This window comes from Balearica regulorum, chromosome 10 (genome assembly GCF_011004875.1).
Source record: "Balearica regulorum gibbericeps isolate bBalReg1 chromosome 10, bBalReg1.pri, whole genome shotgun sequence".
Classification (NCBI taxonomy): domain Eukaryota; kingdom Metazoa; phylum Chordata; class Aves; order Gruiformes; family Gruidae; genus Balearica; species Balearica regulorum.
The window spans coordinates 2,589,433-2,611,150 of NC_046193.1; the positions used below are offsets into that span (position 1 = coordinate 2,589,433).

Sequence of the window (21,718 nt, forward strand, 5' to 3'; positions counted from 1 at the left end):
AAAGAAAGAACAGCTGGAAAAGTGAATCAAGCATTCCGAGATGAAGGATCCAGTGCCTACAGACAAATTTATATGGTCTTGTTTTAATCTGGAATGAAAACAAACCAAGCAAACGATTTCTATGTCCATTCAAACTTGATGGATGAAGCTGAATTTGTATGTTGCAAGCTCATGCAAATGTAGTAGATTAAAAAAAGTCTAAAAAATATCTAGAAAATGCAGTTAATATATCTGAGAAAAATTCAAGCACTTTGACGAGAATATGTGGAAGGGATTGGTTTAATCTACAAAATAACAATTAAGCTAACATCACAATGAATTTTACCTGTGTTCACTGCCCTACTAATAAAGTATGGTTCATTATGAACAAAAGAAAGCATTAAGATGGTCACACATAAGAAGTGCTATTGTTGCTAATTTAAAAAGTTACAGGTATTTTGACAACAGATACAGTAAACATAAATATTATGTGAAAGTAATATTAGTGAATAATTATTCTTAGGATGGAAACCAAATTATTAACATTATTCACACAGGTTAATAATTATTGCTCCACTCAATTGAAAACTAGTGTCCTAGCAAAACAAATTCACCTTCTCCATTAACTATGTCTCTAGATACGCTTTACTTTACTTTTTTGTCTAAAAGAACGGCTGATGTCATTATTTCCGGAATGGTGTCTGGAAAATTTCAATGGATTAAATCTGTTACTTCCAAAATGTAAAAAAAGGCCCAGAAGAGTTCATTGAATAAAGTGAATTATTTCTATCACATGAAACCCACATATGCATTAATGAATTCAGCACTAATGCATCAGAAATTTGGAAAAAATCTTAATTAAAAAGGCTAGTTTTTTCTAGAGTTGTACCTGCTTAGCCATTTCTTATTAAGTTATATTAAGTCCTATTAGGAATAATTAAGTTATATGAAGTCCTATTAGGAAATGTAGGAACGCTCCTTGTTTTGGAAATATGAATCTTCACAGAAAGATGTGGTCTTAATTATAACTTAGTTATATCAACAAACGAGTAATTTTAGACTTCAAAACTTCTTATAGTACCAGATCGTAAATTATGAGAGACTTCTGACTTTCTCAACTATTACAGCTGGCTTTAGGTCCCTTACTAACCTGAAGAGAGATTATTCTTTGATGGAAGGAATACCACGTCAGTATGTAAAAAAATCATGACCATTATTATTTGCCACTCCTGCACATATTTATGTGCCAAATCACATGATTTAGAGATAAAGTTCTGTTTCTAGGGAGTTTTTAAAAATCTGTTTATTATAGGAGACTTCTATCTACAATATTGGCAAACATGGTAGAAACAAAAGTCCCTCTCATTTTTTTTTAGGATAGGGTCAGAGCAACTCTGAAGTTAGCCATGCTTTGAGCAGAAGGGTGGAGTAGGTGACCTCAATTCTAAATATGTCTATGATTTGTGATACACCACTTACAAGGATATTACCAAATATTACTAACAGAATATATTTTCGTATCTTTGTCCAGTCTCTGGTGCTGAATTTTGGAAATGTCTATGATTAAGATAGAAGAATAAGGAAGCGTAGCTTCTGAGCACTTGCAAGTACAGTATCAGGGGCTCGTGCTAAGTAACCTCGTGCCATAGTTAGTAGCATAGCTCTGAATCGTAGATTGAATAGTATAGCTGGCATTTCCTAGAAAGCACAACTGTAAGTAAAATTGTGCACAACTCCTGCAGGAGGTCCAGGTTTCTTCTGCCTGTGCTCCCTTCTGATGTATTCCTTCGCGTACTTTGGCCAATATTATTCAGGACACTGAATATGGGAATATGGATGTCTGCAAAAGAGCGTCCTTATGCTGGTGCTCTACACCTTACACAGTATATATACTCTGGTATATGTTCTAGGACTTTGACAGACTGCAGCACCTTCAGGAACGGTGTCTGTTACACCAAGATTTAAAAAAAAAAAAGAAAAACCATCAAATTCTGTTTCTTAATTTCTTATATTGGCTTACAGTGGCAGAAAATATTCTTTCCAAAATCCAAACAGTTTGCATCTTTCTAGGTTATAAAGACTTGGAAGCTAATTTTAATATAGCTTAGGGTAAAAATAAGCAAGTAGAAATAAGACACCTGCGGCAGCCACCCACCCATTCAATTTTGAGCAAAATTTGGGAGACTGCCCGTGAGGCCACTTTAAAGGATTCTGTTACATTTGTTCTCTTTTACTGCATTCATCATCATGATATGAGCTTTTGTTTAGCTTCCCAGAGGTTTGGTTTTCCAAGAATGAATCACGAAAAATAATATTCTTTGGAGTCAGAAACATGAACAATGCTTAAGTATCTGTTCCTTCTAGATTAAAACTACAGGCGTATTAATTTGAAAAGGGAAAGATTACAAGTCTGTCTTCTATTTCAGAAGTTTAATGAACCTTAATTTGATGTCTTATTAGCAAGAATTGGTGAGACAGTTAAAAAGCTGTGTGTTGCAATGATGTGTTAATAAAATTCTTGTTTCTACAGATAGTTTCTGGCATGGTGATGCCTGGAAGCTGAGTATTCCAATTGAGATGAAAAGAATAGACACTAAATGAATAGCTAAGATTGTTATACAGAATAGTAACTTGGCCTTCCTCCTGATCAACCTGACAACCCTTCCTTTTAGCTAAGTGATTCTTTAGTTCATTGCTTCCTAGTAGGAGTTTAGAGATAGCTCTTTGGACTAAAGGAGAAACAAGAAGAACCACCAAGTTGTTCTAGAGAAGAAAATTTCTTCCAGGGAACGACTTTTAGAAAACCACGTGCTTACAGCCCCCATCTAAGAAAACCAGAGACCTTGTAGCTTCACAGAAAACAGAGGTAGTATTGTGTTGGAATAATATTACACCTTCAATATTTTGTCCTTCCTGTCTTCAGACAAATCGGTCTGGATTTTCTTCCTGGGGATGCAGAAGGTATCCCTCAACTGCATAGTGAGAAGGCACAAATGGACATCCTTCAAAATTCCCCTGGGAATAGCATTTGCAGCAGTGTGGAAAGATGAACGGTACACTAAATGTGTATACTTTTCTTAATGTTGGGGAAATAATAGTAGTATTGGCTTCAGCTTGTTCAAATGACTAGAGATCTCTAGGGTGGCTATACAAATAGGAAGACACTGATGCACAAACTAGCACTGGGGAACCGAACCAAATCTATAAAATGGACCCAAATTTAGCACCCAAAGCTATAAAATGTGAGAAGCTGTACTTAAACTGCAATTTCTTGCTTTTTATTACATTGAGACTTACTTGGTCAAAGGAGCATGCACATCCCACGAGGGAGACATCTGCAAGAAGCTAACAGTAATAAAGATCTGTGTACTTCTTTATTTCTTAACAAGGTTTATGTATGCAGAAATTAAGTGTCTAGAACTATACTTCAGTGTCACCAAACATCCTTTAATTTTATTACAGGAGATCCCTCTGAAGTTAATTTCTGTCTAGAGTGCTGAGGATATGAAGGATACTTTAGCAGAATTCTACCCTAACTCACATCACTTGGAAGCTGGCTGAAATCTGTCTATGCCTTCCTACTGGTGGTTACACTGCTTCAATGTTCCAACTGCAGAATCAGGAAGAACATATCTGCATACATTATTTCCTACATTAGGAAATTCGTATGCTTCTTCTCAGATCATATCTGCAGAATTAAAGTGTAATACAGAAACATTTAGTTTTATAGTAGGTGTACCATCATGATGAAAACATGAGAGCGTAGGTTTCAGTATGGGACTGCGGTTGGAGTGTAACCCTAGTATTTACGGGCTGATTGTCCTGCTCAGCTACTGGTTCTTGATTGCAGCATGTACGTGCTAGCTTTAATAGCACAATTCTTTTCCCATGTTGAAAGTACACAAAAGGCGAAAATTTTTCCTATATTGGTGCAGACGGTCTTGTGGTGTTCATTGTATCATAGAATTATAGTGCAATAACTGTTAAAATTATAGTGTAGTAACTGTTGATGTAAGCTGGCTTTTTATTAGGAAATGATAAGTTTTACAGATGTTGTTGGATGTGAACTTTGCAAACAATCTACATTTCAATGTCTTATCCAGATTCTAAATATTCTTGCTGATGAGCATTACTATCTTCCAAACAATTCAGCTGATTCTGTAGAACAGCAAGAATTACCACGCTTCTATCCACTCTTTCTTTAATTGCAACATCTATTACGTACACTACTTAAAATGCTTTCTAAACCCAGTTCCTGATGTATCCTGCAGTTCTCAGAATTCTCTTTGTTTAAAAGTACGGCTGTATCTGGCACGGAAGATCAGGGGATTTCTTCAGAAGCAGGAAGTGGGGTGCTCTGTTGGTCCATGATATAATTTGCACTGGCTATTTCATTTTCAAAAAAACTGTTCCCCCTTCCCCTCTTGCCCAACAGACCTCCCAGGCCTGATGCAGGAATTAGGTTGTAGACCCGACTTCAGTGGAAACAGTCGAGTTCAGTGAATGAAAATGAAGTGCATTTAGTCTGGCAGGAATTTGCTAACTGAGGAATGCCACAGAAGTGACAACTGTTAAAATAAAGGAGACATCCTTCACTTCCACTAGAAGCAGGAAAGGGCCAACTATTTTTGTACAGAAACAGCAGGATGAAAAGAAATCAGGGAATAAAAGAGATCGGTAGGAGAGACTAAGTAGCGTGGATTGATGCCAGTCATTTCTCAGACCAGCTTTAGTTACCGTGTATAAGAAACACCATTGTTTTATGTCTGAAACCTCTAGTTCTTACAAGAATATACTCTAGTTTTGTATCTTTTTGCACATAAACTTTCAGTTTTTAATTATTACCTTATAAGGTAAGATAACTAAGATCTTAGGTCTTAAAATAATCTACATTATTTCATAGTTTAATTTGTGGGGTCAAAATTTCTTGGGTTAAAGTCAACCAAATCAGCATGAACTATCTCAAATGTAATGAATTAAGATCAATGAGTGTGTGTGGAAAATGCTGAGACCCGTCCTCTGAGGGGCTATGGAACTGCAGAGCATCCCGCAAAGCTTTACATGGCACACGGGAGGTCGCCGAAGCCCAGTTGCTGGAGAGGAGCTTACTTGGGAGCAGCAATCAAGAGGGAGGGGAAAGACCGCACTGTATGAAGGAGCAACAGAGGAGGCTTAGTACGGAATCCTAAATTTTATGCTACAGTTAGTTTTGATACAGTAAGACACAGTACGTTCTGATTTGGCCAGGCAGACTAAGGAAACAGGACTTCTTGACATCTTCCTCAGCATCGCAGGAGGATTAATTCTGTTTTGCTGAAGGTTTAATGCTGCAAGCTGCTTAGTCCTTTAAAGTGCTATTGATTGGTTTGGGAATTATTAGCAATTGCAATGGTGTTAAACAAATTTGTGAAAAGTGAAGAAAATACATAGAGCTGTGACAAGACAAAGATTTTTACTTCTACAAAGCTCTTCTGTTATAAATGGACACAAATAACTAGAGAGGATCAATCCATAATCTCCAGATTACTCCCACAGTTTAGAAAACATACTCTTGCTTTAGCAAGCGTCAACCTCTTTTACAGTGGGGAGATTCGGAAGATCCTTGCCTATCTCCTGAATAAAAATCGAAGAACATGGAAGATGCTGAAGAAATCCTGAATTGCGTGATAGGCAAGTGAGGATATCTTGGTTTATGGCTACAGAAAGTTACATTTATCCATAATAAATTTAAGGTAAATGAGAAGCTTACACTTTTCAAAATTATCTACAGCAAAAATGTCTAATTCATGAAGAATCAGATCTTAAAGGTAACATTTAGGCTAGAAAAAAGTAAAGTTATTTCCACTTCATTCTTAATTTCCCTTTCCATGTAAAGGTATAATTTTGCTGGGGTTCCCTTGGGATAGTGCTATCTATAAACCTTCCAGGAAAAACTAGTAAGCCTGCTCAGGAAAGAAATCATAAGGGTTGGGAAAATGTGACATCCACATTTGGTTTTGTTCTGTAGTTTGTGTACATTTCCTCAAACACTGGAAGACATTACCATATATCTGGTTACTTTTCCCAGCAAGTGTTGCCACTAGCTTGGACATGTGGCTTTGTATTACGATTTAAACATTGCTCAAAAATACACAGCCTTTCCTGAAACGGAAATAAGCCAACACGTAACTATCACAAATGTTCTTTACTTGGGTGTTTGCAACATAAAACATATATTGAAAAGAGTGGGATTGCTTACCTCAAAAATATAATCTTTTCCATCCTTTCCATGTACAGCCTTAACAGCACAGATGTCCAAACCACCAAATATTTCAGAACAGGTGTCAACCCAAAGCTTGTACCTGTTTCATAAAAATAATTTTTTCTGTGAGTATCTCCTCAGGCTTTTGTTGTTCTATAGGCTAAACCTAATAACGTATTAATATGATGTTTCCTCCAAAGTCAGAATTTCCACTATGTAGTCAGTTCTACTGAATTTGCATTTCTCAGAATAGTGGCTTAGAGATACTGGCCCGATTACTCTACTTTTCCCAGCAGAATCCAGAAAAGTTGTGGCTCTGTGTCCTGAACTAGTATTATGCTGGAGTCTGTCCCAGTTTATACTGGTCCAAACATGCATCTGAACTGTGAGTAACCTGAAGATAAGATATGCTGAAGCACAAACAGCGTTTAGCTACATCCCATCCTGCATTTCCAGGGCCCTTACGCCAGTACAGTTTGCTAGTTGTGGCTCTACTTTATGGCAGAACTCCACGGACAGGGGATTTATCATCTGACCAGTTTTTGTGGCTTTGGTGATGCCATGAGGTTTTACAAAGTAGGGAACAGGGCTTCTGTTTTCCTGTGAAATTCAAACTTGCTCATCTGCGCACAGATTCTTGTCTATTATGATTGGCAGTGTACTTAATTATGGATGGGCTTTATTCTTTTACCAGGAAAACTAGAGTGAGAGTCTCCCTCTTAAATTACAGACCCGACTGTATTCCAAAGTAGCAATGGTATCTTTATACGTACATCGCTTAACAAGGCAAAAGAAAAATCAAGACAAAACAACCCTTAAGATGATGCAAGAGAAACGGATGTATGACACTACGTAAAAGTTACGTAGCATGCTGACAAGGGTAATATTCTTTGTGTAGCGTTATAGACAACTACAGTAGAATCAACAGAAAGGTAAAGAATTCTGAGGCATTCTACAAGTCCTAAAAAAAGCTAGTGCTTCATACGGTGTTGAACATAAGAACTCCTCCATTTCATTTCTAACCTCATGGTAAGAAATGTGGACCGAGGAATGAACAGTTTACCCATTCTACAGGCAGTAATACGATTTATTTTTCTTGCATGAAGAGCTTTATCCATCCTATGAACAGAGAGATTTTCTGACTAACAAGGGAATGAAGTGGGACTTACTAGAAAAAGAGTGAGGCAATTCCTGTGATCAAGCACGGAACTGTTAGTGACATAACGGGGAGCCATAATACTTTGCTGAGAGCGTGCTGAGGTGATGTAAGATGTGTGTTTGCTCAATGGCAAGGATTGACTCGCAGGACACAAAATGGCATTGAGAACTTTCATTAACTAATAGCATAGCTGTGCATGGGCACCAGGAGGTGATGATACGATCTTGACAGGTTATACAGGCAGATATCACGGTCCCACCGATTGAAGGACATGTTTTGCTTTAAAAAACCCCCAAAGTTTTAAAGCAGCCATTTATCACAAGCTTTTTTCTCTTTCATTGGCTAGCGTTTCAGTATAAATGAGAGCTATTTCCTTTTACAGACACTCTCCTGATCCAGCCTTTGAGCCATGATGATAGATTTGCCACATCATAGTATTTTCCATTGCAAAAAACCGGATGTAATAAACATAGCATTTCGCTTCACTGTGGGATCAAAGGAAACTCATTGCTGGGCTGAGAGTCTTATTCATATATAAATATCTTCAGTAATAGCATCCTTTCCAAGTAAACTTATTAGGTCACATTCTTCGTATTTTCTTACATCAAGTTTGTTCCAGTGGAAAAGTTTTTCTTTTAAGCAGAATACAAAGAATTGATACAACTGTTTGAAAAAATCCTGATGCCAATATTTTAGCAACAAAAACAATTTTTTTCCTGTGAGAAACATGTTTTTTGTCCAAAATGAGAGGTTTTTTTGGATGCCTGACAATTTCGACATCTGTAGATGCACTGGCTGACTGGCCTGCTTGCATGCACTTGCTTACGAATAACTTTTTTTTTGCGGTAAAATACCAACATGTATCTTAGACAGTCACAAGGACAGCAAAACTTCTCTTACAGTAAATATCTGGACTTTATATGAAAAAAAAAGAAAGAAGACATTTTCTTTAAAATACCAAAACATCAATCAGATCCATGAAAGTATTTTTAATAGTCTATCTGCTGCCAACAAACACAGAGCTGGAAAAATACAGTTACATTTGGAAAGAGAGGTCTTGGACGGACTAGCCTGTAGCGTTTTAAACCCAAGGTTTGCACAGTAGGTTTGTCAAGAGGTCACGGTTCTTATTTCCAAGAGCCAATATAGTGTGCAGCAGCCTCAGAACTGACAGGCTGAATACAGCCTTGTTCCTCAGGTGTCTGACATGAAGTAGCTGGTGTGCCAGAGGAGGGGTGCACAATTAGCACGGGTCTCTCTTCTTCCGGTCCTGTCTGGGGAGCGGTGCCTCTCTGAGACAGAGGGCTCAACAAGAACGTGGAACATGGAAACGCGCTTGTTCTCCGCCTCGGCATTGTCCCTTCCTCTGCCACCTTCTTCCTTCTCTTCTGAATTTCTAGACCAAGATTTGTATTCAGTCAACAATGTCAGTTCAGGCACTGCTTTCAGAACACTTCTTCCTAATTCATGAGATGTATTAGAAATGAAATGCACGTGCATCAGATTCGATTCTTTTGCTATGCCCTTAAACTACTTCAGCTCCTCAGAAAACTTCAGTTTTCCTTTCTCTTCCTTGCTCTGCTTTGTTCACTTCAGTGGGCAATCAACCAACCGGTGTGGCTGTGTGCTACATACCTCTTTCTGTTCTGAGAAAACATCCATCTTCTCTATGCTCTTCTCTTCATCAGCATAAAAGAGGTTTTGTTTGGTTGGCTAGTGTTTTTTTAATGGGAAAATACCTGTTATGTTGTAATTATCTTAGATTCAAAAGTGGAAGCAGAAGCAAAGCACATAGAGCATTTACAGGGAGGTAGCGAGGCACGGTTAGCATTTCATACTCATTACCCATACTTGGTATTGTTTAGTTTTCCTTACGGCAAAACTAAAGTGCCTGTGTTTCTCCAGACTGTAATTAGACACACTAAAGCACGCTCTTTCTTTTCCCGCTCAGTGAAGGCATAACCTCACTTTCAAAAGGAAGGTGGGAGGGGAGTGAGAAAGAGAAAATAATGTGGCTCCACTCCATCCCCAGAGGGGAGATCAGTGAGGACACAGTCTAGACAGGGGTTGGACAGCAGGGAGCTGTAATTCCCGTCTTACTTGTTTCCACCTTTCTCAGGGCAGGCAATGGTTCAGTTCTTGTGCCTCCTTCAGCTCGTAAGAGGGAACAAGTTGTAGGTTCCAGACTTTAAAAAAAAAACCCCACAACCAAACACCAGAAAAAGACTACTGCTCAACTTTAAAACACCTTTTAGATTACTCTTTCATTGTACAGAGTTTTTTTCAGCTTCCACTGGTAGCAACCTTTAGAGAAGCTGAACAAAAGAAAATTCATAGCCATCAAAAAGCCTCAGGGGTTTATTTTGCAGGGAAAAGAGGTCTATATGTTGTGGAGGAACTTGGAGCAAATGAGCAGTATTGAGAGAAGAGTTCTGTCATTAGAAGACCTGAGCTTCAAAATGGTACTGTGAGGAGGATGTGTTTGACTGCATTGCAAAAAGTATCTGGTGTAAGGATGGGAGAGAAAAAGAAAAGCCCAGTAAACCAAAGTACAGAGCTGGAATGATGACGAGGGAAATAAGCTTCAGTATATCCCAGCACGGGGGTAAAAAGCCTCACAGTAGAGTTTAGTGGCAATTTCAAAAATGCAAAATAAGCAATTTAGTAGGACTGAAAGTAGAAAAGAGAAATATGATTTAGATAGGCAAAGTTAAGACTAGATTGCTTGGTTATAATAGGTGATGTAGAAGGAGGGAAGTTTAAAACACTGTGGCATGGGGTAAGACTGTTAGGTAAAAGAGGACAAACGAACCACAGGAGATGACTGATACGTTGAATCTGAAAAATGGAATTTTCTGAAGGGAATTCCATTAGTTTTCTAGGTGCAGATAGGTATGTAGGAACACAAGGGTGCACGTAAGCACCTAAGGCTGGTACTTAGTTTGGGTGTTACTTAGTTTGGGTAGTAAACTCTGAGACAAGCCATAGGGAAACTCTTGGCTCATATTCTTTCATCTAATTCAAAGGGTTTTTTCCAAAAGGAATGGGAGACATGTGGTTACTGTGGATTGCACATCAACAATGTGATTTTTAAAAAATTCATTGAAAATAAAATTCCATTAATTTTTTAATTACCTTTTACATGAGACTTGACTTACTTATCTGACATAGCAATTTGTTCCAACATTGCAGAGCCCGTGTTTGTCTTCCAGTTTCCAGATATGGAAGTTCTCCTGAAAGGGGGAAGATATTACAAAGACAGCCAGTGGTTTTATATTTTCACTCTTAAATTACTCTGATTTTCAAATGAATACTATATCAGTATTTACACCTTTTTCATATCTGGCAGGTTATAACAGAACATCTACACCGCAAAGAATTCTAACAGGCATCGCAATTGTCAGTAACACGCATTTCACTGTAGGCGTCTTATGAAGTATGACAATGCTGTGAAATCTGTGTTCCCCATTTATTCATTTAAGATCTTTTTTAAAAAAAACCCTACTACAACTAAGTGAAAGTGTTAGCAATAAGCTTTTATCAATTATAAATGGACTGAATAGCTTGTAACATACTATTACTGCACATGCCAAGAAACTGAAGCTTCAGCTTCTCGTTTCAAATCCATACCACTACAGAGTTAGGTCCCAATACTTGAAAATCAAGATATCTGTCTTTTTACCATCTCCAAAGTGATCTCAGATCTGTTTTAGAGCTGGCTTTTGGATTATCCTCCAGTTTATGTCAAGGCTTGAGTATACCATCTTTTATTTAATCTCTAAGAAAATAAAATCATACAAAGGTTTTTTTTTTTTTTCTCAGACCTCAGGACTGAGAAGATTACTGTTTTCTGAAACCTAAATGCTGTACTGGGAATAGGCTAAGGATACAAATTATGAAGTGTTTCCAGTTAGTAAAATAATAGGAACATCTGTAATGTATTAAAAGTATATTAGGCAGCAGCTACAGTTTTCTCTCCATTTTTCTATTAACCTAATTACGAGGGTCAGTAGCAATTGTGAGGGAATGTTGACTTTTCTATGGGAGCCTCATGAAGTTAGCTGAATTTTAGAGCATAAAGTTCTTGTAAGGTGCCATATTCTTTGTGATGTGGGAGAAACTAGTGAGAGGGGAGGGCACATGTTGAGTGCTGTGTGTAAGGTAACTTTGCCCAGTAATAAGGCTATTTCGTGATTTCTACTTCATTTTTCAAGTGGTATTTATTTATATGTCTGTACTTACAAATTAAAAATTTTAAGTTCGTTACCACTCTACGCACATATTCTGCATCAGAGAGCTAATTCTTCTTGCAAATAACAAACTCTATTGCAGACTTGTCAAAGGCATTCACTAGCACGTACTATTTCAGGTGTCTTTTAGGAAGCAAGATGTGACCAAATCAGAAATGTCCTGAAGACTTTTAGCAAGTATTTAGTTTGAGATCCTCAGCTGCACTGATGTAATCTCAGCACTACTGACTAGAGGAGGAAGGATGGTTTGCTTCAAGCCACGCTTTCACTCCCCAAGGTGAAAGGTCCTCGGCCGAACCTGAAGCAGTCTCATGACTGGATGCTGGGCTGGCTGTAACGATGCTGTAGGGACCAGATGAGGACTGAGAGGACTGCTCCGGGCACAGACCTAACTGGTGTGATCTCAATAGCTGGCAGGCTGGAGCCATCGATGCTAGGTCTGTGACACACAACTCCATAACAACAGGGCTGTTCCATCGGGCCACCCTTAAGCGATACGAAAGTACCTGACCAGACCACCTGGCACTTCAACCCCTAGATATGATTTCTGTATTTCATGTATGATTGCCTTTACTGAAGTAGTTAGGTTTCCCACCCTTCTTGACTTATGTTCTGATAATTGCTAAGGGTCTTTCACGTCATTATTTCCTCCTCTTTTACGAAATACTGAATAATATAGAAAAGAACTCCTAATACTTTTGAGTGCTTTGCACTTAGGCTTAACGTGTTTTCACTTGATTTGGTCTTTGCAAAGAAGGAAGAATTGTTTTAAAAGAGGGGAAAAAGGAATTACGATTAGTATAAACAATTCATAGTAACGTGAGCTTCCCCTTTTCAAACACGTTTCTGCTTTATTTAGTACCATTTAAAGTACGCAATCCAAATTGTCTGGACAGGGACTTGTAATCAGAAAAATATGTAGAAATGTCTCCCTACAATTCTTGTGCAGGCAGCCTGCTTAGTGGTTTGATTCTATGGCACTGTCTGGTTGATGCGCTCTACTTTTGTTTTATTGACCTTTTGATCAAAGTACATTAAGTTATGGATTCAGAGTATTGCTTTTGGAGAGGAGATTTAAATTTAGTGTTTTCGTATTTCTGTTTTTCTTCATTGTGTGTGACCCTTTTAACTCCATTTCCTTGAAGTCAGATGAATTCTGTAATGGTACCAAGTGCAGTTAAGTATGTGTCACAAAGCGTTTTGAGGAGCTGTGGTATTTAGAGGGATCCAATGTTGCATTTTGGCTATAATCTCTACTGACAGATGATAAGCACCAGCGTTTTGTGAGTCATGGATCCACTTATACCACAATTTCCCACAGAATTATAAAACTGAAGCTCTTAATAACTCTCTTTAAACTACAAAAACAAATGTTCAGCTGGTATTTTTTGTGGTGGCTCTCTAAGTACTCTGTTCCTGTGTCACAGAACCAAATGAGAACCAGCTGTAAAACAATATTCTACTGACATAATGTATATGTATGCATATGAAGAATTTTTCAGACATTTGGTAAATCTTCTTTTCATGATGGATCGGTAACAATGGATCGGTATTTCATTTTTTGGTGTGATTTAACTGTATGAAAGAACCTAGAGAAAAAAATGATTGCTAGGCTTTTAGCATTTGGATGAACCCATAGTTTCTGAGTAGAAACTTAAAAATAAATAAAAGGTAGGAGGAACAGGCTGTCATTTTAACTTATTTTTGCTGTCCCTTAGGCCAACTGCTCCTTCTGTGAAGAAGAAACATTTATGTTTGAAAATGATAAATTTACCATGGCTGACTCTTCCAAAATTATTCTGGAGTCTGAGCAGCATTTAAATTTCAAGTCAAAGAAACAACTGTAGGGCGCTCTCCTATGAAATGCAGTGGTCCAATTTCTACCATAGGGAACGAACCATCAAGTTACTAAAATTGCGTCTGACTGCTGGTGTCTGGCGGTGTGTCATAACCATTAAGAGTTGGGCCTTATTGCTAAGACTTTTGTCACCTGGGAGCTCTAAGATAGAGAACAATCAACTCCGTTTATTATAAACAACAGAGGAGGGGAGAGATGGGTAGCACAACACAAGAAATCTGCCTGTCAAAGCACCAACAAGAGAGAAAAGTACTGTCCTATGCATCTAACTATCCTTACAGGGAGAGGAAAATTTGACCCTAAGTTGGTGGAAAGATACAAAGGAATCTGATTTAACAAGTCCTCTATAAAAAAAAAATCCCCTTCCAACTGCTCCTTTCTTTAAATGAAAAAATAAACAAAGCTTAGCAGGAAAACCACTCTTATTCTCCTCCTCCCAGGCACAATCAACTTAAAAAAAAGTCTAGAAAGTCTAAACCACTGTCTTTCCAGAGAGTATGACAATGAAGCATGGAGTCACCACATCAGCTCAGAGACTCATCCAGCAGTCTTAATCTTATTGGTGCTTATCAATTTTGCAACAAAAGGTTGAAAGAATATAAGTTTTTGGCTCACATGTATGCTTTGTAGTTACTGCCTATCTTTTGGATCCTGATGTCATATTTGGAGTCTATGAAGGGTTCAGTAGTGGCGTAGGTCTGAGTAAGTGCTACCACGCTGGCTATGTCCTGAAAATCGTAGTGGTTGTCTACCTTGATCTGTAGTCACCATACCACAAGTAAACAGCATATACAAAAGAGAAAAGAGCAATTAGGAACAAAATGTAGAATTCAGTTGCAAATGGCATTCATGAGAAGCATCGGTTTTCACAGTGTCAGTTTATTAAAAAAAGTATTGGTTCTTTTATCTGATTCCCAGATTCTATAACATTCCTCCATTAAAGTATCCATTTTCTAGGCAAAATATTACCTATATTACCTGTTCATTTGTAGGAAGCAATTTGCAGACAGTGGAATTTTATTTTGCTTTTCAATTGGCAATTGTTAATTTTAGATCTGCAGGTTGTAGAATATTTCACGGTGTGATAATATGCAACACTAATTTCTACAGAATTCTTGTTGATTCGGTAAATTGCTCATGTAGCTGAATGTATATGGAGCCCACCATGTACTATCACATCATGTATCTCCCGGGAGGGAAGAGACGAAGGGGTCATGACATCCTGATGAGTGGAGCACATGGAGCACAGAAGGTTGGCTCACGACAGCAGAACCAGTTTCTCTCAGTTTTCCCACTTCTCTGCAAGGAGTCAGGCTTTCTAGGAGGGGGATTTCCTAGTTGTGGAACACTGTGCTAAGGCTGGTACTAAACCCATCAACTTCAACATCTTGAAATAAGAAGGAGGTGGAGAAGTGGAGAATATTGATTTAGGGGTAGAGGGAGAAGGAAACTTTAGAGGGCAGGTGGAGGACAGAGACATTACTTTTGGACAGGGAGAGCACATCTCTACGGTTGACTTCAAGGAAGCTGGCTCAGGTGGGGAGAAAAAGTGACTCGGAAGAGAAGTCTTAGGGCTGGTAGAAAATGGGAGAGGGAAAGCAGAACTGCAAGAACACACTGACCCAAAGTGCATTTCAGAAAGGTCAGGAAAGGAGGCAGGGATTAGTACTTCTCATGTTATCTAATATTAGGACAGTCTGCAACTCTTTGCAAGCCCAGTGTCTTGTTTGCTTGCACTGTGCCCTGGTACTTAGAAGGGAACCTGTGGGCCAGAGTGCCACAGCTGTGAGATGGGATCTGCGCATTAAATGCGGTCTGGGGGGCGAAAAGAAGTCTTAAGGCCTGAGTATTTGCTCTCAGCTGGAGAACAACAGGGAGTAATTTGCCATTTGAGAGCTGCAAAACCAGACACAATGCTGGTTTCAACTTAGTTTCTGAAAACTTAATAGCATATGCGAGTCTAATTACGAGCAATGGAAACAGTACTGCTAGCAATGCCTTTAGGGAGGACCAGGGTACGAGGAGAAGCTTTGCTTGGACTCTGACAGTAGGCATTGCACTACAAAAGGCTGGCATTTAATCTTTAAGGATTTAAAATATTTTATAGCTTAAAAAAATTCTAGATTTATTTCTAGGCATTTGATATGTTGAACATTTCTGTGCATTATTTCCCTTTTCTATGAATGGGAGGTGATCTAGAAAGTTCAGTATAAACATTCTAATACTTCACATATGAAATCCACAGAAACTGCAGTTTAAGCAGTTGGTGGTTAATTCTGCTCTCAATTAAATTGGCTGCTGGATCTCCACTGACTTACTAAGTACAAAATAAAGCAAAACAGTAATAGGCAAAAGAACGTACATACAGTACAACTTGCATAATTACTGAATAAAACACAATTAAATCAGTTTTGTAGTTCTATTGCTATATTATTGCAAATATTATGTTCATGGAGCTTTTGGAGGCTCATGATGATAAATGTAACTATTCTCTGATGATTTTGAAATCTAAAACACTTAAAGCACTGAAGTGTTTTCACCGAGAAAGTGGTTAATCTGTAATGGCTAGAAATTTGCACTGATATCAATGAAAGCGGGATTTAAATCATATCCCATTGAACCATCGTTGTGAGATAAGTGATAGCAAAACAGCTGTACTCACCACTGAAATGCAATTACTTTGGAGAAAGAAAGCAGCAGTTATATAGTGGTACGAAACAGTCACAGAGAATACATTAAAACAGGAAATGAAGAGAAGTTCAGTATCAAGCTGAAACTAATAAAGAACCAAGGCAAACCCTTCCTATATTCCCAGGTCCAAAAAGATGGACCGTGCAAACAGACCTTGACTCTTAAATAGTTTCACTGCAGTCAACTAAATTAATAAATAAGGTTCTGCTTCAGGAAAGCATCTTGGCACGTTTCAAAGAATGTCCTATACGGGACAATGCATGAACTGAGAAGGCATCAATGTGAAAAAATATTAGGCATTTTAGTATTTTCCGAAAGAGAGGTGCTTTCTTGAATAATACACAAGCAGAGATTTGCAAGGGTAGGGATCTCAGACAGAATTTGGACAACGAAAAGTTAAAATACCCAGGAAACAAAAAACATGCGTATTATTTTAGACAAACACCCGGCCTCCTAACATGCAATAAGTAGCATCTGCACCTTGCCCATGCCTGAATGAGCATGTCCAATCTTCACGACGACAGGAAATGTTGGCATTGTTAGCTACAGGGGAAAACAAAAAAGACATATTAGAGAGAGTAACCATGAATCAAATGATTAAGCTACATCATTCATGGAAATTATTTGAAGATGACCATAATGCAGCCAAAGCTGTTGTTGCCATGGGCGTCTTCGAACATGGCATTCATCTGTGTAAGACTCTGTGTTCTGGTGAACGACTGCATCTGTTTTCTCAGTGCTATGGTACTCCCAATACATACAATTGGTGTACTTCTCTCTTAACTTTTTTGTACGCCTTTCTTTTGACTTCACTTTTTAAAATGAATTTTGGCCATTTCCTATTTTATGTTTTGCTAATGTGTTTTCTGACCCATAAACTCAACTCTCCAAGGTTATAATAATTAATGATGTCGAATTAATCACCTTTTTCCTTTTCCCCTTGATTTCCTTTATTTAGCAAGGCTGTAAATTCTTTTTGGGACCACTTATGAAAGCAATGATTTCTAATTCACCAAAAAACCTTTCTTTAAAGGCAGATCCTAGCTTCTGTTACAGAATACCCAAGTTCTCTAGGGAAGGCTACAGCTTCTGCATAGAAAATAATAATTCAGCCACTGATTAGGAAATCAAATTTGCAAAGGCATATGAATATGTTTTATTCAATCAAATGATAATGGTTCCGTCTCTCAGAAAGTTCTGTGAATAACCAATTTTTTTCCATCGTTCATCTGAAGAAGTTTTACATCTCCCAGTCATGGGTACAGCTGTCACTTCTTTTTCTTCCACCTAAAATGTACATATATCGAACCTCTATCAACCAAGCATAAATACAAATACTGAGTAGAACAGGATTATAATTAGAAATAAAAACCTGAACACCCTCCACATGTAATTAAACTGGGCAGCAGTAGGACAGTAGGCGTTATGGGGTCTGAAACCTGCATTTAGTACCAAATTTTAACAGAGTAAATACAATCAAGGGCAAAGCTGATGCTTTAGAAAAATAAACTAAGAATTATTAGAGATTTGATGAGAAATTTATTTTCCAAATACTTACAAAGCACTGTCAAGAGGTTAAATGGAGTTCACACTTATCTCACTGTGCTTTGCTCAACATTGCACAGGAACACACAAGCACAAACAGATATTTACATGGAAGATGTCATGGGATTGTAAATATTGACCGTAAGATCAAGAGAGAAAGAATAGGAAGGTCACTTGGCTTTTGGTAATATCCAAATCTATTTGCAGGGCTATAAAGCTAATTAGAACTCACACATGCTTTTCGTATATTTTAAACATTTATTTTCAATATGATTTAAGGATGCCTGCTTTAAAAATACTTTAACTGAAAGGCAAATCTGCACGAGAACAAGTGGGCATTCACTGCAAGGCACATTATTACTTACCATCAGATTTCCAGTACAATACATGAATCTCTTTCCTCCTTTTTTTTTTTTTAATGGACTTTCTCTGGCTTTCCTAAAATGCATCCCAATGCAATATTGTTTTGTTCTGACTTCTTTTTTTAAAACATATAAAGGATATCTAAGCAAAGAAAAGCAAGTTGCTTCTTTTTTGATGGAATCTCAGTTTCTGCTCTGCCTGATTAGAAGAAAAAGGAGGAATCTTTGGACCTACTCTTTTAACATACCCGAGTTTTCAAAGCCTGATGAAACCAGAGGCTCCCACAGTTGTGAGCTACACAGCACAGGCCGTGGAGGTTTGTCACTGATTTCTGCATCAAACCCAAAGCTAGGGCTAGTATGTTTTTTCAGGAGAAAACCAGATTTCACTTAAAGACTTGCAGTCATGAAAACCTGACTGCAATCCTAGTTAAATTATTCCATTAGTAAAGATGTCATATACGTATCTTCTGCCAGGGCATCCTCCAGATTTGAAATCAAGGGTTACCACCACAGGCGAGCAGAGCATTCTGAAAACCATCTCGTAGTGTTTTATATCACATGTGTAACTGTAGCTGCCACATTTCAGTGCCTGGGTAAAGGCAACTCATATTTTTTTTTGAAATTCTGGGTACTAACATTGTAGGAATCAATAACTATGAAAACTTTAAAAGTCTTTTATTTAACTCTTGTTTAGGAACCATTTCAAGAGTTGGTCTTTAAATCTAAAATACACATAATTGCTTTTTAAAGATCTGTTTCAATCTAACCAATCTAAGTTAAGGCATGTAAGCATGAAAAAAATTTGATTAGTTTCAAAATAGCCAAAAGCATTTGCAAAAGCATTCTACATACAGTAAAGGTCACCTATCCTGCAATTTAAAAATAAAGTTCTTGCTAAACTGTAGGACTGTAAAGTCCTGTGTAGTCAACATCTAGTCACTTATTTATTGCCTTCATATTTTAAAACTAGTCACTTGGTTTTTTTCACATTTTTGGGAGGAGGAGGGGGAACAAATCATTGCCTGACTCAAGATTCATAAGGGCAGCACCATATTTTTATGATTGAACTATAAACTACGGAACCGGGGTTGGTAATGGAAACGCTGACAGGCCTGTAACTACAGCAATACAAATGGCACTCCTGGAACTGAGAGGACCACGTATCTTCCCATGATTCCAAAGCTGTGGAATCCTCTGTGGGCCACAGGAACAAAAACTAACTGAAACAAAAAAAACCCCTAAAAACCCAACCCAAACCAACAACAACAACAAAAATCCCCAAAAAGAAACTCAGAAAAACAGACTAACATCATTTAAGGCAGTAGAGTTCCTGTTGCCCTGGAGTGCGCTATCAAGGTTTCCTGTGGTGTGCCACATCCCAGCACAGAGAAGAGGTGGCTGCAGGGGCAAAGGCCTGAATGCTGCGTTTCAAACATCAGGCAGGAAAAAGCAGGTAGCCCAGAAGGCAGACAAATAGTACGTGATCCCAGCACTTCTCCTCTTCCCATCTGTCCCTGTGACAGGCCCATGGATCCAGGGCTGAGGCAGTTGTTGTTATTTCGGGTTTTGAACAGCATTTCCTCTGTTCCTGCTCTTGCTGTAATGACCGCGGCCGTCCCTTCGTACATGGGGACTGGACACGTGCCATCACACAGTCACTTCCCTGCCACTGACCAGTTTTCAGCTGTGCGTGGTATCGCTCTGTCAAGCAATAACAAAACCTGAAACTTCTTACTGAAATTATAGAAAACTCGATTTGAGGCCTCCCCCGCCTCTTCCCAGTCTGCTCTTTTATGTTAATTCCTGCTTTAACACAACCGGCGGTCTCAAGACTTTTCATACATTTGAGTAAACATTATGTACCCTACAACTGTGACAGTACCACCGAAAACTTACCGGCTACATGGGTTTCCTTTTAATTTACATTAGAGTTACTTAATAGAGAGATACCTTGGAAGAAGATTTCACATGTATCAATGGATCCACTTTAAATAGAGCTGATGATACTAACAGGACTCATTACGTGTTTTCTTTGAAACGTGTTGTTGCTGGGGGAAAGGCCATTTTACAAAAAACAGTGCTTATATTTCAAAGGTTTTCTTAAAAAGTATAAATTCTACTGTGACAAATAAAAACTGAGGGGAAAAAAATCAGAAAAGATCAACAACAGAAATTATATTAAGACATTTGACAAGTTCATGTGTATGACAGATGGAAATGGACTACACCACATGAACCCTTGCACATACTTATAATACACATGAGATACATCTGAGTATTTAAAAAAATAATTAGGATAAACAGGGCTTCTATTATAACTTAAATAACAATGCAATAAACTATAATTATTAATTAGAGAGAAAACAGAATATAGGTGAAGCACGCAATGCAATTTTCCACAGTTGTATATGAGTATGATTGGATTGGTAATACATATCAGTAGCAACTGGAAAAACCGTCATGGCTCTTTGTAGGAACCACAGACAAAATAGTTAAGATCCATTTCTGGTATTTGCTAATACGGTATCATTAATCAAAATAACGTCACTGAGTATTCCAGCATTTTACCAGCTCCTAAAAATGACAAAGGTGGATTCAGTCTATACACTTACATTTCTGTGGTTTTAACTTCTTACACTGTTATTTTAAATAAATGTGAAGTCTCAGTTCAACAGAATCTTAATTTAGAGTAAGCTGCACAACTCACTTCCATGACTAGGACTAGGTACTACTAGCAGTAGGTACTACTTTGATCTGTGAACTTGAAGACATGTTCCCTAGGAGAGCAAAAAGTAGATTATGTTTTGCAGACAAAAGGCAGTAGTAAAAAAAATCTTTTGAAGCAGAATCCTTTTAAAATCTGGATAACAGTATTCCTAGGTTTCAAACTGAGAAATATTTAGCATGGAAGCTGCTTTACTGAAATGACATGTTTTAATGGTTTCTGACATATACTAATAGCACAAATTAAATCTACATACTCAATGACCAGACAAATCTAATGGCTGTTACCACAGGGCACCTTCAAACTGGCAGTTCGTTCACGTTTGACGGGAGTCTTAATGAGTAGAGCAGTAATACTTTAAAATCTTGGCAGACGGGGCGCTTGTCTAAGTGTTAGAAGTCTAACTCTGTCTCGGTTAACTGCACTGCGGAAGGGTTCAAGGACAGAGGAGAATGAGGGATTAAATATTAGGAGTGATTAAATCTGTAATGGAAATACAACAGTATATATGGGGTTAGAATGTGACTGTAATATCCTGTCTGAAAAATCGTCACGTTTTTAATAACATGTCTATCTTCGAATAACTGTATGTTAGTATTTTTCATTCAAGAGCTGATTTACATGCCACTTAACTCTTTACTATCACTTTTTTTTTTTTTTACATAACTACCATTTATTTTACTATTTTCAAGGCAATCCAGTTGAAAACGGTTCTTTTCATGGTCTTGTATGAATGTCACTAAAATTGATTCTGTAACAGGCCTAATATGGTTTTTTAGATGAACATATTTGAAGTTAATTGGTCTACTCCTCAGAGGAACAATGTTTCTAAAATGAGTGGATTTGCTTTTTCAGCCATGTACTTGCAATGGGAATCCAGCAGCTGGCAAGCTGGCTCAAACCTG

At 37.9% G+C, this 21,718-nt stretch overlaps 1 protein-coding gene across 1 annotated transcript in view; it reads right to left on the reverse strand.

Annotated features, from left to right (window-relative positions):
* SYN2 (synapsin II) overlaps nucleotides 1-21,718 on the reverse strand; it is a 188,873-nt gene that overhangs the window by 27,141 nt on the left and 140,014 nt on the right. The window contains exons 6-9 of the mRNA XM_075762742.1: nucleotides 16,659-16,721; nucleotides 14,103-14,245; nucleotides 10,538-10,612; nucleotides 6,218-6,320 (exon numbers count right to left, since the gene is read on the reverse strand). Coding sequence (XP_075618857.1) covers nucleotides 6,218-6,320; nucleotides 10,538-10,612; nucleotides 14,103-14,245; nucleotides 16,659-16,721 — 384 coding nt within the window. The remainder of the gene's footprint in view (nucleotides 1-6,217; nucleotides 6,321-10,537; nucleotides 10,613-14,102; nucleotides 14,246-16,658; nucleotides 16,722-21,718) is intronic.